General features: G+C 49.6%; 1 protein-coding gene across 2 annotated transcripts in view; it reads left to right on the forward strand.

Annotated features, from left to right (window-relative positions):
• Positions 1 to 12861, forward strand: part of SLCO3A1 (solute carrier organic anion transporter family member 3A1) — a 302473-nt gene that overhangs the window by 217263 nt on the left and 72349 nt on the right. For both annotated transcript variants that reach the window (XM_046008705.1, XM_046008706.1), the window contains exon 3: positions 7861 to 7959. In XM_046008705.1, the coding sequence (XP_045864661.1) occupies positions 7861 to 7959 (99 nt within the window). The remainder of the gene's footprint in view (positions 1 to 7860; positions 7960 to 12861) is intronic.

Genomic DNA, 12861 nt, shown 5'->3' on the forward strand with positions numbered 1-12861 from the left:
GTGGAAACTGAGGCGCGGGGAGTGTTTATACTGTGCTTGCAGACACACAGATGGCGGCGGAAGGCAGCACTGTCCTTCCCATAGGACAGACCCACCCTAGTCCCTTTCCATGCAGGGGTATGAAAAGAATTTCTGAGAGCGCTGAGCAGGGCAGGGGAAAGTGCAGATCTGAGGGCTCTGGCCTTGACAGAATGAAAGATCACTTTAGGGGAAGTCTGTGGTTTTCTCTGGAGGGTTCCTGAGATTCCCCCAATACACTTTGAGAAAATGAGCAGCTGCTTGTATATAGGTCCTGAAGTTACAGATACTTACATATATGAAAAACGTAACAGTCGTGTCTTTGTGCAGAAAACATATTACAGTTTAACAAATTGTTGTGAAACAAGCAGCCAGTAGCCTACCTGGAAAGAGACCAGACACAAAACCAGCACCCCAGAACCATCCCTGCCCCCCACTTCCCCCTTACACGCACACATGCCCTGTCTCCTTCTGGATCATAATCCCCTTCCTCCCTGCGTCCCTGGGAGCAGCAGCCACAGTCCTCTATTTCCCTGTTTTTCTTAATAGTCTCACTACAGAGTTACATACCACTAAATAGTTTAATTTTGCTACTTCGAATTCTGTATGAGTAGAATCACACCGGTATGCGTTCTCACCTGTGTTGTTTTGCTTGGCACTGTGTCTTTGAACGTTCATCCACGTTGTTGATGACGTGTTTTCTTTGCTTATACAGCAATTCTAGAATATGGGTAGTTGGTTTCTCTGTTCTACCACTGACGGGTGTTGGGCTGTCTCCTGTTCTGCATGAGCATTCTTGGATGTGTCTCCCGGTACATGTCAGGCTTCCTGTAAGGTATTTACGGAGGAGTTGGAATGGTGGGTCATTGGGCGAGTTTACCTTCACTTTTCCACATACTGTCAAAGTTTTGTTAAAGGGGTTATGCCGTTTATACTCGTACCAGCAACGTGCAGGAATCCCGGATGCCCCACAGCCTTGCCAACAGCTGGTATGATCAGAGCTCTTTAACCAGCTGAAAAGGGAAGGACATTTTATTGGGTCGCAATGCACGTGTCCCTGAATTCTCATGAGGTTGAATATCTTGTCCTAGCCCATTGTTCATTTGCATTCCCTCTTTTTGTGACGTGCTTGTTAAGATTTCTGTCCCCTTTTCCACTAGTTTCTTTTTTTCATGAATTTCTAGCAGTTTTTACATAGTTTAGACATGAGACCTCTGATTCCTCTCTGTGTATTTTAAGGATGTACGTTACATGTTTATTTTCCTACCTTTTTGCTTTGTCAGTGGGCTCTTTGGGTGAATCTGATGAATGACCTTCTTAATTTTAATGTAGACCAACTAACTTACCAGGCTTTTCTTATAATCCCTAGTGCTTTCTTTGTTCGGTGTAAGAAATCTTTCCCTGCCCCTGACATCATGACAGTACTTTTGTCTGTACCTCTCAGAAGCTTCATTGTTTTGCTTTTCACACAGGTCTCTGATCTGCCTGGAATTGATTTTTGCATTTCCTCTGAGGCTGGCTCCCCCCCCCCCCCCCGCCCAAACACACCACTCTAATTTCAAGTTGCCCCAGCAGCATTTATGGGAAAGCTCATCCTTTCCCTTGCTGCTTTGTATGCACGCTTTGCCATAAATCAGGTGTCCACGGACGTGTGGCTCTGTTTCCAGGCTTGCTTTTCTGCTTGCTTGTGATATCTGTTCTGTAAGCCAGAAATGCACTGTCTACATCATTACAGCTGTAAAAAAAAAATAAAAATCCTGAAAAAAATAATATAAAAAAGTCCTGATATTCAGTAGAACAAGTTGATACTTCTTCAGAGGTATGTAGGCTGCCCTTGGCCCTCCGCATTTCTGTAAACAGATTAGAATCTGTGTGTTACATGACGGAAACATACAAAAAAATGTTGTACTTTTGTTAATTATCATAGATCGGTAGTGTAATAAAGGGGACTAATTCTTCCTAGACCAGCGGATTCTAAATTGAAGTCTCCCTTTGGGTTTTCCAGATTCTTCCCGTTCTAGGCATCTGGCCTGACCCCTTCTGTCCCTCGAGTCCCCGTGGCTCATCGGATCTAAGAGGAGGCTCTTGGATGGGAGGGTCCCCAGTGCTGAGAGAGACAGGTGCAGAGAGCACTATCCAGGGAAACAGGTTGGGGGCGGAGCTTGGGCAAAGACACGCCCTCTTTTCAGGGCAGTGTTGGAACTAGTCTTCTCTTTCCTGCACCCTTTCAATAGCCACTGACCTAACTTTTTGTTACGTGGGGCCAAACAAGGGATAGAAAGAAGAATAAAACACATCTGTGTCTCATAGGGCTTGGACTGCCCTCCAGCTTCTCTGGGACTGTGCCCCAGTCAACACCAGCGCTGGAAAATGTCCCACAAAAAAATGTCCCATGGTCAGGTAATTAATGGACTTCACGCAGTGTCCTTTTCTTAGAGAGTCACATGGATATTCATGGTTGTGAGATCTGAGAATTGACTCACATTTGATTAATAATTGCATTCGTTTCCTATCGCTGCCATCATGAGTTGCTACAAACTTAGCGGCTTAAAATAATGCAAGTGTATGACCTTATGGTTCTAGAGGTCAGAAGCCCGCCGTGGTTTCGCTGATTCCAGTCAAGGTGTCGGCCGGACTGTCGTCCTCTGAACCCATTTTCTTGCCTTTTGCAGCTTCGACAGGTGGTCCTCGTTCCTGGGCTCAAAACCTCATCCTCCACCTTCAGAACCAGCCGCGACTCGGTCACGTCCCTCTCAAGAGGCCCCGCCTCTGGTGGAGTCATCTTATCTCCTTCTCCAACTCTGGGTCTTCTTTCTCCTTCCACGTTTACGGGAATCTTGTGATTGGGCCAGCATCATCTCTTGAAGTCAACTCACCAGCCACCTTAATTCCATTTTATCCTTAATTCTCTTTTGTCATTGAAGCTAGCAGGTGCAAGTTCTAGAGATTAGGACAGGTACCTCTTTAGGGACGGTTAGTCTTGCCTCCCACAAAGCGGCCCCAGCTTGGCTGCACAGCGAACACGGTGCCGTGTGTTATACCAAGGACTCGATGCCTCACAGGGTCTTTGTAGCCCTGCCCCTTTGTGCACCCAGACTACGGCATGGTAGGTTGGTTTGTTTATGGCCTTTCCTCCATAACACAAACTCCACAGAAAAGCAGGGACTTTTGTCTGTTTTGTTCACTGCTGTGTCCCAGCAGCTAGCACAGTGCCTGGCCCCAAGTAGGTGCTATTATGTATTTTGAGTGACTAAGAATGGTTGAAAGTCTCTCCAGTCAGGTAGCAAGCTGCTGCTGCTTTTTCTTTTCTTTCTTTCTTTTTTTGATTTTTTTTTTTTTTTTTTTTTTTTTTTTTTTTTTTTTTGGGCGAAAGACAGAGACCAAGCTGGGGGAGAGGCAGAGTCAGAGGGAGAAGCCAGACTCCCCGCTGAGCAGGGAGCCTGCAGTGCGGGGCTCCAACCCAGGACCCTGAGATCGTGATCTGAGCCAAAGTCAAGAGTCAGACACTCAACCCACTGAGCCACGAAAGCTTCCCATTCCCTTAGTATCAATTATATTTTCACGGAGCCCTGAGTCTAAAAGAAATATCTAGCAATTTTGTTAATCAAGCAGTTAGGTTCAAACTATGTAAGAAATGTCTGAAAAAAATGCACATGAATTAAAAGAAAAACGTATTTTTATTTTTAATATTAAATATTTCCTGTGTCTGGATTTCTCCTCCGGCCCTCGCCCCTCCCCTCCTGTGTTCGTAAATCTGGCAGGCAGCAGGGGGCAGCACTGAGCCACAGAGCTCATCCCCTCCAGTCCTGGAGGCACTCCCTGGCTCAGCGCGGGGACTGTGGATCTGAGCGCTGGCCAGTCTTTCTCCCAGTTTGAGCAGAGCATGTGAGATGGTTTCATTAAACAAAATAAATTCACAGCCCAGGAGGATGAATGAAGAGGAGAGCAAGGAAGCGCATTCAAAAGGACATTCTGTAAGATCGTGGCCTGCCTCGTAGCCTCGCAGAGGAACAGCTTCCCCTAAAAACCCAGGATTGGGCTCTGCGTGCTGCTTTGAGTTGTTATCCTGAGATACTTCTGCGGTAGAAAAAGTGTGTTTCCTGGGGCGCCTGGGTGGCTCAGGGGGTTAAAGCCTCTGCCTTCAGCTCAGGTCATGATCCCAGGGTCCTGGGATCAAGCCCCGCATCATCGCATCATCGGGCTCTCTGCTCAGCAGGGAGCCTGCTTCCCTTCCTCTCTCTCTCTCTGTCTGACTCTCTGCCTGCTTGTGATCTCTGTGTGTCAAATTAATAATAATAAAAAAATTCTTTAAAAAAGTTTTTAAAAAAAGGACATAATGCTTAAAAAAAAAAACCCTACTTCTTTGTAGGATCTAATTTCTATTTAGGGGGAAAAAAAAAAAGGGAAAAGGGTGTTTCCTGATGGAAACAACTCCCGTATCTCTACTGGATGTTTCCCCGGAAAAGATGCGGGAACTGGTTCTTGCTAGAGGCTTCTTCAACAGCTCTCTGAGGAGGAACTGCTTAGAAAACGCCTCCGGGAGAGCCTGGGTGGCTCGGCTCAGGTGGTGATCTCACAGGGGCCGTGAGATCGAGCCCCGCGGCAGGCTCTATGCTCAGTGGAGTCTGCTGGAGATTCCCTACCTCTGCCCCTCCCCCTACTCCGCCAGAGATTTCAGCTGAGGGGAAAAAACGCCCTTCATACAAAGATACATGTGTTCTGTATCCTTCATTGGTGTTTGGGATTGGGCCCTGTCAGGTTTCTCCGCTGTTGGAGGAGAACTCCGTCTGGTTAAAATGGAAAGCCACAACTCAATGGCTTGGAAACCCTTGTCTTCTAGAGGAACCACCGTGGGAGATGTTCTCGGCCGAAGGCGAGGTCACCTTGGTGCATGGCATCTCGGTGGGGCTTATGCCTGCCTGAGCAGCCAGAATGGGCATTTGGCCTGTGTGGGCCCCGTGGGGCTCCTGCGGGCACCTGAGCTCGAGGGACATGCCTTCTTCCATGTCCCAACTTGTACAAGGGCAGGAGGCCCAGGACCTGGGGTCCCCAGCTGTTCCAGGGTGTCTGGCCTGTCCACACTCTCTACTGTCCCCAGGTCGGGGAGGGAGAAACAGGACAGTCTCTACATCCTTTTCAGCACATCAGTTGTTTCTTCCGAAGACACTAAAAGCTTCGTCCCTTGACCTGCTAAGGATTAGCTGTAATTTGCATTACTCAGTCTGTGGGCAAGGCACCAGTGATAATTAGGTTGGTTGGGGGCTTTCTCTAATCGGCATGAAAGAAGGCATATTATTATGCGTGGTGGCGTTGCTGGAGGTGGGGGGCGTTCAAAGGGGAGTCAGCAGGGCAGCTGCAGCACCCTTGGGAGGAGAATCGCATTCCTGTCCCCTGTGTCCCTTCTTCTGGGACTCCCGAAGCCGATAGGTAACTTGCTGAACCGTCTTTAGAGAACACGTGATTGACCAGGGTCTCACCTCAGTCTGCAGCCTGGACAGGAGGACATGGCTGCCTTCACAGTTTTGCCCTGAAGCAGAAATCCCTGTAGGCTATGTTGGGTGGTGGTGCTCTTGCCTAGGACCCGTCCTGTCCATGCCCCCCACCCCTGCCCCCTGGGACTTCCTCAACATCTTTTTCTGCTTCACTTTCGTCCCAGGGAATGGGGCCAAGAGTAGCTCTAGTCCCTAACCCTACCCTGCTAAGGATAGCCCCCCTAGTTCTAGCCCATATCTGCAAGATCCCCGTATTCTAGAATTTTCCAGTAATACCCCCTCTGTTAGGTTAACTTCCTCTGTTAGGTTTTCTGAATCTAAGTTGTGACAAACCAGAGTCCGTGTACTCATAAAATGGATATGGCTTCTCTCAAGATTCTTAGAAACAAGAATAACTAAGAATAATAGTAGTTGGGGGTCTCTGGCCAGCTATGGAAACACATACTTTGAGACTGGAGAGCTTCTAGATTGTTCCAGATCACAGAGTAGGATTTCACTGAGAGTGGATTCAGCCCCATTTCCATGACATAAACCATCCTCTTTTCATTCCTTCTTTTATCAAACAATGTTCCATATAAGCTATCTTCAGTGATGGCTTTGGGGTCTAGGTTTCTGTCTATAAATCTGGAAGACATGGCTTCCTTTGCCGAGCGTTTCCAAACAAGTTGAATTCCTGTTTATAGTTTGTGTAACTAACAGAAACTTCCCCACCTCCAAGTCAGTGAGCTCTGGAAGACCAGGTTCTTAATCATTTGCTTCAGTGCTGAATCTCCATTCCCAAGACTCATGCGTAGCACATAGAAGGAGCTCAATGAGTATTGATGGACTGAATGAATATTTGAGTGGTTCCCTGATGACATCACCGAGGGAAGTCAGAATGAGTTGGTCTACACCTGTGAGCAGACCAGAAGTACCCTCCACCGAGCTCAGATTCCCTTTGTTTGAATTCATCTCCAGCCTTGCTACTCATGTGCCCTCGGGAACCTGTTAGAACCCCTCTTTTTGGCCATCTGCTTGGGTTGGACCAACCCACGTACTGCTTCTTGGTCCCCGCAGGCAGCCAGCCTCTTGTAGGAAGGACCACGCTTGTTTTTATTCCCAGGGCCTTGAGAACTGTCATTGCTCAAGGAATGTTCTACCAAACTGAAATTTAGTTAAGTAGACACAGCCTGTGGGCTTTAGTTTGGGCTCAGTACTTTTCCCAGAATGAATAAAAGGGTTTGTGCAAAATCTCGGGTATTATATCCATCAGGCCCTTAAGTTTGTGCCTAGGACCATCTTCTCAAGTCCCATGGAAAAGGTTGAGTCTTGAAACTATTAAAACAATAGATAGCAACTCCAAAATACGGGGGGGGGGGGCAGATCTGCAAAATTCAAATTAATAAACATCTAATTAAATGTTCTCAAAGCATACCACTATGTCAGCTCCGTTTTTTTTTTTTTGCTAAATTTAATGCCTGTAAACATTTCATTACAATTGAAAATAATTTGTGCCTTTGACTTTTCTCCCTTCACAATTCCTGAATTTGTACAATGAGTGCTGAGAAAACTTAGCCAACTGTAAATTAAATGAATTACATAAAGCCAAATAAATGGTGAAAGCAAAATTATAAAAACTGTTTCAAAAATGTTTATGACAGGGTATGCCTGGGTGGCTCATTGGATTAAGCCTCTGCCTTCAGCTCAGGTCATGATCCCAGGGTCCTGGGCTCGAGCCCCGCATCAGGCTCTCTGCTCAGCAGGGAGCCTGCTTCCTCCCTCTCTCTCTGCCTGCCTCTCTGCCTACTTGTGATCTCTACCCGTCAAATAAATAAAATCTTTAAAAAAAATGTTTATGGGGCGCCTGGGTGGCTCAGTGGGTTAAGCCTCTGCCTTCCTCTCAGGTCATGGTCCCAGGGTCCTGGGATCGAGCCCCGCGTCGGGCTCTCTGCTCATCAGGGAGCCTGCATCTCTGCCTACTTGTGATCTCTTGTCTGTCAAAATAAAAAAATAAAATCTTTAAAAAAATGTTTATTACAGAAACCATTTAATTACAGATGTGGGTGCATTTTAATGTGATTAATACGGTGTGGGATGGAGTACTGTAAAAGTAAGCTCACTCAGGGCCCAGATATTTCAGAGCAACCTACCAAAAACTGTAGAATTTCTGCGTAACGATGCTTCCGTATGTTCTTCGCCACCTAGGATTTTTTGACTAAGTCCTATAATGTCGCTTGTATAACCCTGGGTCTCATCTGATCAATGTGAAATAATATCCTTGATCTTCGACTGTTTTGTTCATTGAATGGCTTCTGTTTTTTTTTTTTCTTCTTTTTTAAAATCTAATTTCTGTTTCATCTTCTTCTTTCAGGAATCCTTTTCACGATGCTGGTATTTGGACCAGCCTGTGGATTTATCCTGGGCTCTTTCTGTACCAAAATGTACGTGGATGCCGTCTTCATTGACACAAGTAAGGAGTATATCCCAACTTCTTATCACCACCCCTGGGTGTGCCCTCCATTGGAAGGGAGCCCTTTAGCCTTCAGGTTCTAAAACTCTTCTATGGGGGGTGCCTAGGTGGCTCAGTAGGTTAAGCCTCAGCCTTCGGCTTAGGTCATGATCTCAGGGTCCTGGGATCGAGCCCCACATTGGGCTCTCTGCTCAGTGGGGAGCCTGCTTCCCCCTCTCTCTCTGCCAGCTTGTGATCTCTGTCCATCACATAGATAAATAAAATCTTAAAAATAAGTAAGTAAGTAAGTAAATAAAACCCTCTTATGAAGGGACGGCCTCAGTGTGTGGACCTCGAGCTGCTGGCTCACCAGAGATCAAAGGAGAGAGCATGAGCGTTGGTTCGAATGGCTTGGGGTCCAGTGGTGTTCCTTCAGTGGCCACCCAGAGGCAGAGTAATGCCCGTAGCTGATTTTACTCCTCCAATCTGGATCTTCCTCTTCTGTAAATCATAATGATAATTCTGTCTGCTTCATGGGGCTACTCTAAGAATTGCATGAGAGGACAGATGTTGAATGCCCAGCATTTTCCCATTGAATGTTAGCCCAGTACCCTAGATGAGAACCCCACTTTCTAAGTGTGTTCTAGAAATGCAGGTGTACAGACGGGGTCGATGAGACAGAGTATTTGAAGCCCGCCTCTACAAGTCAGTGTTGGGGGTGACCTCTATGAAGAAATGTACCATACCTCGAAGCCACTTCAAGCAACACTTCTTGGCTCCTAGTAGGAGAGCAAGTGTACTTCTCAGATGGCTCTGGGCGCCCCCAAACCCTAGACAGGCGCACTTTGATGCGGCAGTGGGCTAGCTAACACAGGCTAGGTTATGCTGTGGTCACACACGGCTCCCCAGTCTGGAGTGATTTTATACAAGCAAAGTTTACTTCTTGGGCACGCTATGCAGGCAGCGCGGGCTGGCAGTGGTGGGGAGGGTGAGGCTTGGGTCCTCATGGTCACTGTAGGACGCGGCTCACAGAAGCTTCGTCTGACCCCATCCTGCGCTGTTGTCCAGGCAGGAAACCAGGCCTTGGCGAGTTACACGCTGTCTCTCGAAGCTTCTCCCCATGCTTCAGCGGCCAAAGCACAGGTCACTTGGTCTCTTAGTCTCCTCTTGCTCTGCAACAAGTTACCCTAGACTTAGGACTGAAAACAACACTGGGGGGTCGCTTAATCATATCACAGGTTATTTGTGTGGGTGTGGAGTCCAGGAGCTGCTTGGCTGGGTGGTTCTGACTTGGGGGTCCCTTGTGAGGTTGTAGTCAGGGTGTGGACATGTGTCTCCCCTCATTTCAAAGCTCAGCTGCAGGACATTCGACTTCTAAGTTCATTCCCCAGGCTGTCAGTGGGCCTTGGAGGATCCACTTTCCGTCTCCCATCCCTGGGCCTCCCTACCGGGCTCCCTCACCAGGGCTCCCCAGGAGTGAACAGCCAGGAGAGGGTGAGAGAGGGCGCCCAAGATGAGAGCCGTGATCTGTTTATAACCTGGGCTCAGAAGTGACAGGTCGCTGCTTCTGCCGCATCCTGGGATCACAAGCAAGCCACCTGTTCCGGTCCCCACTCAGGGTGTGGGCTCCCCGGAGACCATCTGAGACACTGCCTCCCGTATGTGGTCCCAAGTCACCTGTGAACCCCGCAGCACACTGGTTCTGCGCAGTTCCGCGAGCAGAGAAGCCGTGTTTCCTCTCTCTCTGGGAACGGAGCACGGGAAGCCGTCCCAGCTTCTCTGCCTCATACCGATCTTTTCTCAGGATCAATAAGAGCTCAAGCCCTGGCTTCTCAATCCATCATCTCCTGGCAGTGCTAAATTTACTAATTCACCCCAAAGAAGTAATGTGGTTTTAAATCCAATCAAGTCACTCCGTGATTCACTCCATTAATCCCACTGATATATTTACTTGTAGGTAATGATGTTACAAATTTGCAGGGGGTGGGGTGGGGGTAAGAAAAGAATCAAATGCAGCTTTGTTTTCTTATTTTAAAGTGCTGGCTCTGGTCAAGAGGGGATTGGTGGCTGCCGTTACGCAGCAATTGGTTGATCCTTCGATCCCTGCTCCTAGCGCAGGGGACGAGGGGTGGCCTGCTCAGAGAAATACCCCGCAGTGGGAGTCGGCTGCCATCTTGCTGTGTGGACCAAAAAAAAAGTGGGGGTGGGGGACAGCTTCTGCCCCTGTGCCAAAGGCAGCACAAGACAGGAAGCATAAAAGCAGGTGAGGGACAGGGGTGCACCCCCATGCAAAGGGGAGGGCTGCCTGGAAGAAGAGGCCAGGTGGTCAGGCAGTATATTCTGCCCCTCAGCATAGCAACAATGGCCCCCCCCGCCTTGGATCGAGCCTGTGGGTTACCAGCATCTCTGAGCCAGGAACCTTGGATCATTCTCTTCTAAGCCTCTTATTGTACAGATGAGGAAACGGGCCTAGAGAGGGACCCTGGGATGGACCCAGTCTGAGGGGCATATCTGTATAAAACCCAGGTCTCCCGAGCAAGGGTGTCGGCATTTCCACTTTCCAGTTCCCTCCACTGTGCTCCCTCCTGGGAATAAAGAGCGTCCTTTCTCTGTGCCTGCAGTGACCAAGGGGTGGACAGGGGGCTGCAGGGGGTTAGCCGGTTCAGTCATGGTCCCCTTCGGTGGGCGGTTCCTTTGCACTGGCCTGTCCCCTCAGCCTGGAGTCCTGCCCGCCGGCCCGTCTCGTCTGCATCTTTGCTCACCCGTCGGGGCCCCATGTGAAGCAATGCCATCCGTGGTTCCAGGCTCGCCGGCAGTTTGGAGCAGAAGGCAGATGGGCGTATTCCTGGTCCAGCTGGGTATCTTGCTGGCGCCTACCCCCCCAGCCCCCCAGCACATAGCCAAAGTCCCATCCCCTGTGTCTCTAGGAAAGGATGCCCTGGCAGTCTCCGGCTTTTGTTTGCTTCCTTGCTGAAGGCCCGGGAGGGCTGGCGCTGCTCTTTACCAGCAGAGGGCAGAAGAATATAATTTATTCGATCACAGAGCAAGACACAGGATCTGTAGTTGCCTGCGATTTTTTGATGGTGTCTCATCTTGTGACTCAGACTTGCTCTGGAATGGATTCGGGCCATATTCGGGAAAGGGAGTTCTCAGTTCTTGAGGGATGGCCCTCCTGTGTGTTTTCTCCACCGTTGAAGACAGAGCCCCCCTTTAGGGCTGCTCAGACCCATCAGAGTGTGTCCTGGTGCATGAACGGAAAGGGCCAGGCGCGCAGCGGACAGCTGGGGAGGGGACTGGGGCGAGTGTGATCTGGAACCTGAGGGGAGGCAGGCGAGGCAGACAGAGCTCTTGTCATGGGGCAGGTGGAGGAGGGGATGTGAGGACACAGGGTTGAAGGGGGAGGCCAGTGGGGAAGGCTGGTTGCCGTCTGTGTGGGGAGAGGTGGGCGCCTGTAGGAACAGCCAGCTGTGGGGTGGGCAGACCCCGCAGGCAGCCCCCCCGAGGACTCTACTGGCCGTGTTTAGACGCTGGAATTCTGCCGCTGCTGCTCTAATTCTTTTGATCCCTGCGTGGCTCCCATGGTCCCTCTTCTTAAGGAAAGTTGCCTTTTGTAACAGCCTGGGGAAGGAGTGATGGTGCAGCCAGAAGTGCTTTCGGGGAAGCCTTTGTAAGACTGAGACCCGTTGAGAACAGAACGTAGAAGAAAGGAGGACGTGGTAGCAGGGGTGTGCCCCAAAAGCCCCGAGTCGACAGACCCGAACAGTGGGCTTATCAGAAGGAAGTTGATACCGGCAGCCGCGAACTGACCGCTTACTAAGGCTGTATGTAGACCGGCTCATCTGAACTTCAGGACCTTCCCCTCGGGGGGTGGGACCTGCTCGTCGCCTACCTGCCAGCCGAGCCGTTCTCATGCAGCGGTTTTGAGTTCCGAGTTCCGGTGCTGGAAGCAGACCTCTCTTGCAGTCTGAACTCCCCCGCTTCCAAGCGGTGTGACCCCAGGGACATGAGTTAATCATGCCAAGTGCATAGCACGGCACCTGATGTGCTGTAAGTGCACGGTCAGCGACAGGTTAATTCATGTCCGCAGCCGGTAGGATTCAAAGCCCAGGCCTCTGTCTGACTCCAAACTGGACAGCTTGTGTTCCTGGAATTTCTCCAGGACTTTCACCAGAAGGCTGCCCCCTTCCGTGGGCAAAGGCCTTGCTAAGATGACCTAACCTCGTCCGCCCCTCCGTATAGACTCATCCTCAGGCGGGCACCAGCTGGCCCCACTACGGCTTTGTGGTGTTTGCCCCCGGAATCAGATGTGTCCGTATGTTTGCCTCCTGGAAACGGTCGACCCGCCGAGAGCTTCCTGCTCTGCCACGCTGGGGCTGGCTGCGGGCTTCGTCAGATGCATCCGTGTTAGACTCAATCCGCTCAACGGCCGGGATCCCGAACGTTCCACGCTGCCCTCTACCCTCAGCCCCTCCCTGTCCCCAGTTTCCAATTTGGTCTGTAACTTAAGGATACTCTTGGAATGCTTGAGTCCCATAGCAAAAGTTGCACGAAATAGGTTAGGCAAATAGGTAAATGGACTAAAAAGAAAAAAAAAACAAACCTGCCCAGAGAGCCCATGGCACCACGTACATACCAGTGTGGCCGGGAGGGACAAGGAAATGTCCCCCATGTGCTTCGATCGGCTCCTTCTCACAGTCCTAGGTATCTTCATGGGTGAGTAGGTTGCTTGGTTAGTTTTAAAGTGGTTTGACTTTGTTCCCAGCAATTTTTCTTTCCTACCTGTGACGACAGCAGTCCTCAGACACGGGAGATAAATCTCAACCTCTTGTGTTTACGTGACTTTAAACAGAGGAAGCAAACACTGCCAAAAGCTTCTCCAACAAAACCACAAAAACCCTCCCCATGTTGGATTCTGAGACATGG

This window comes from Meles meles, chromosome 6 (genome assembly GCF_922984935.1).
Source record: "Meles meles chromosome 6, mMelMel3.1 paternal haplotype, whole genome shotgun sequence".
Taxonomy (NCBI): domain Eukaryota; kingdom Metazoa; phylum Chordata; class Mammalia; order Carnivora; family Mustelidae; genus Meles; species Meles meles.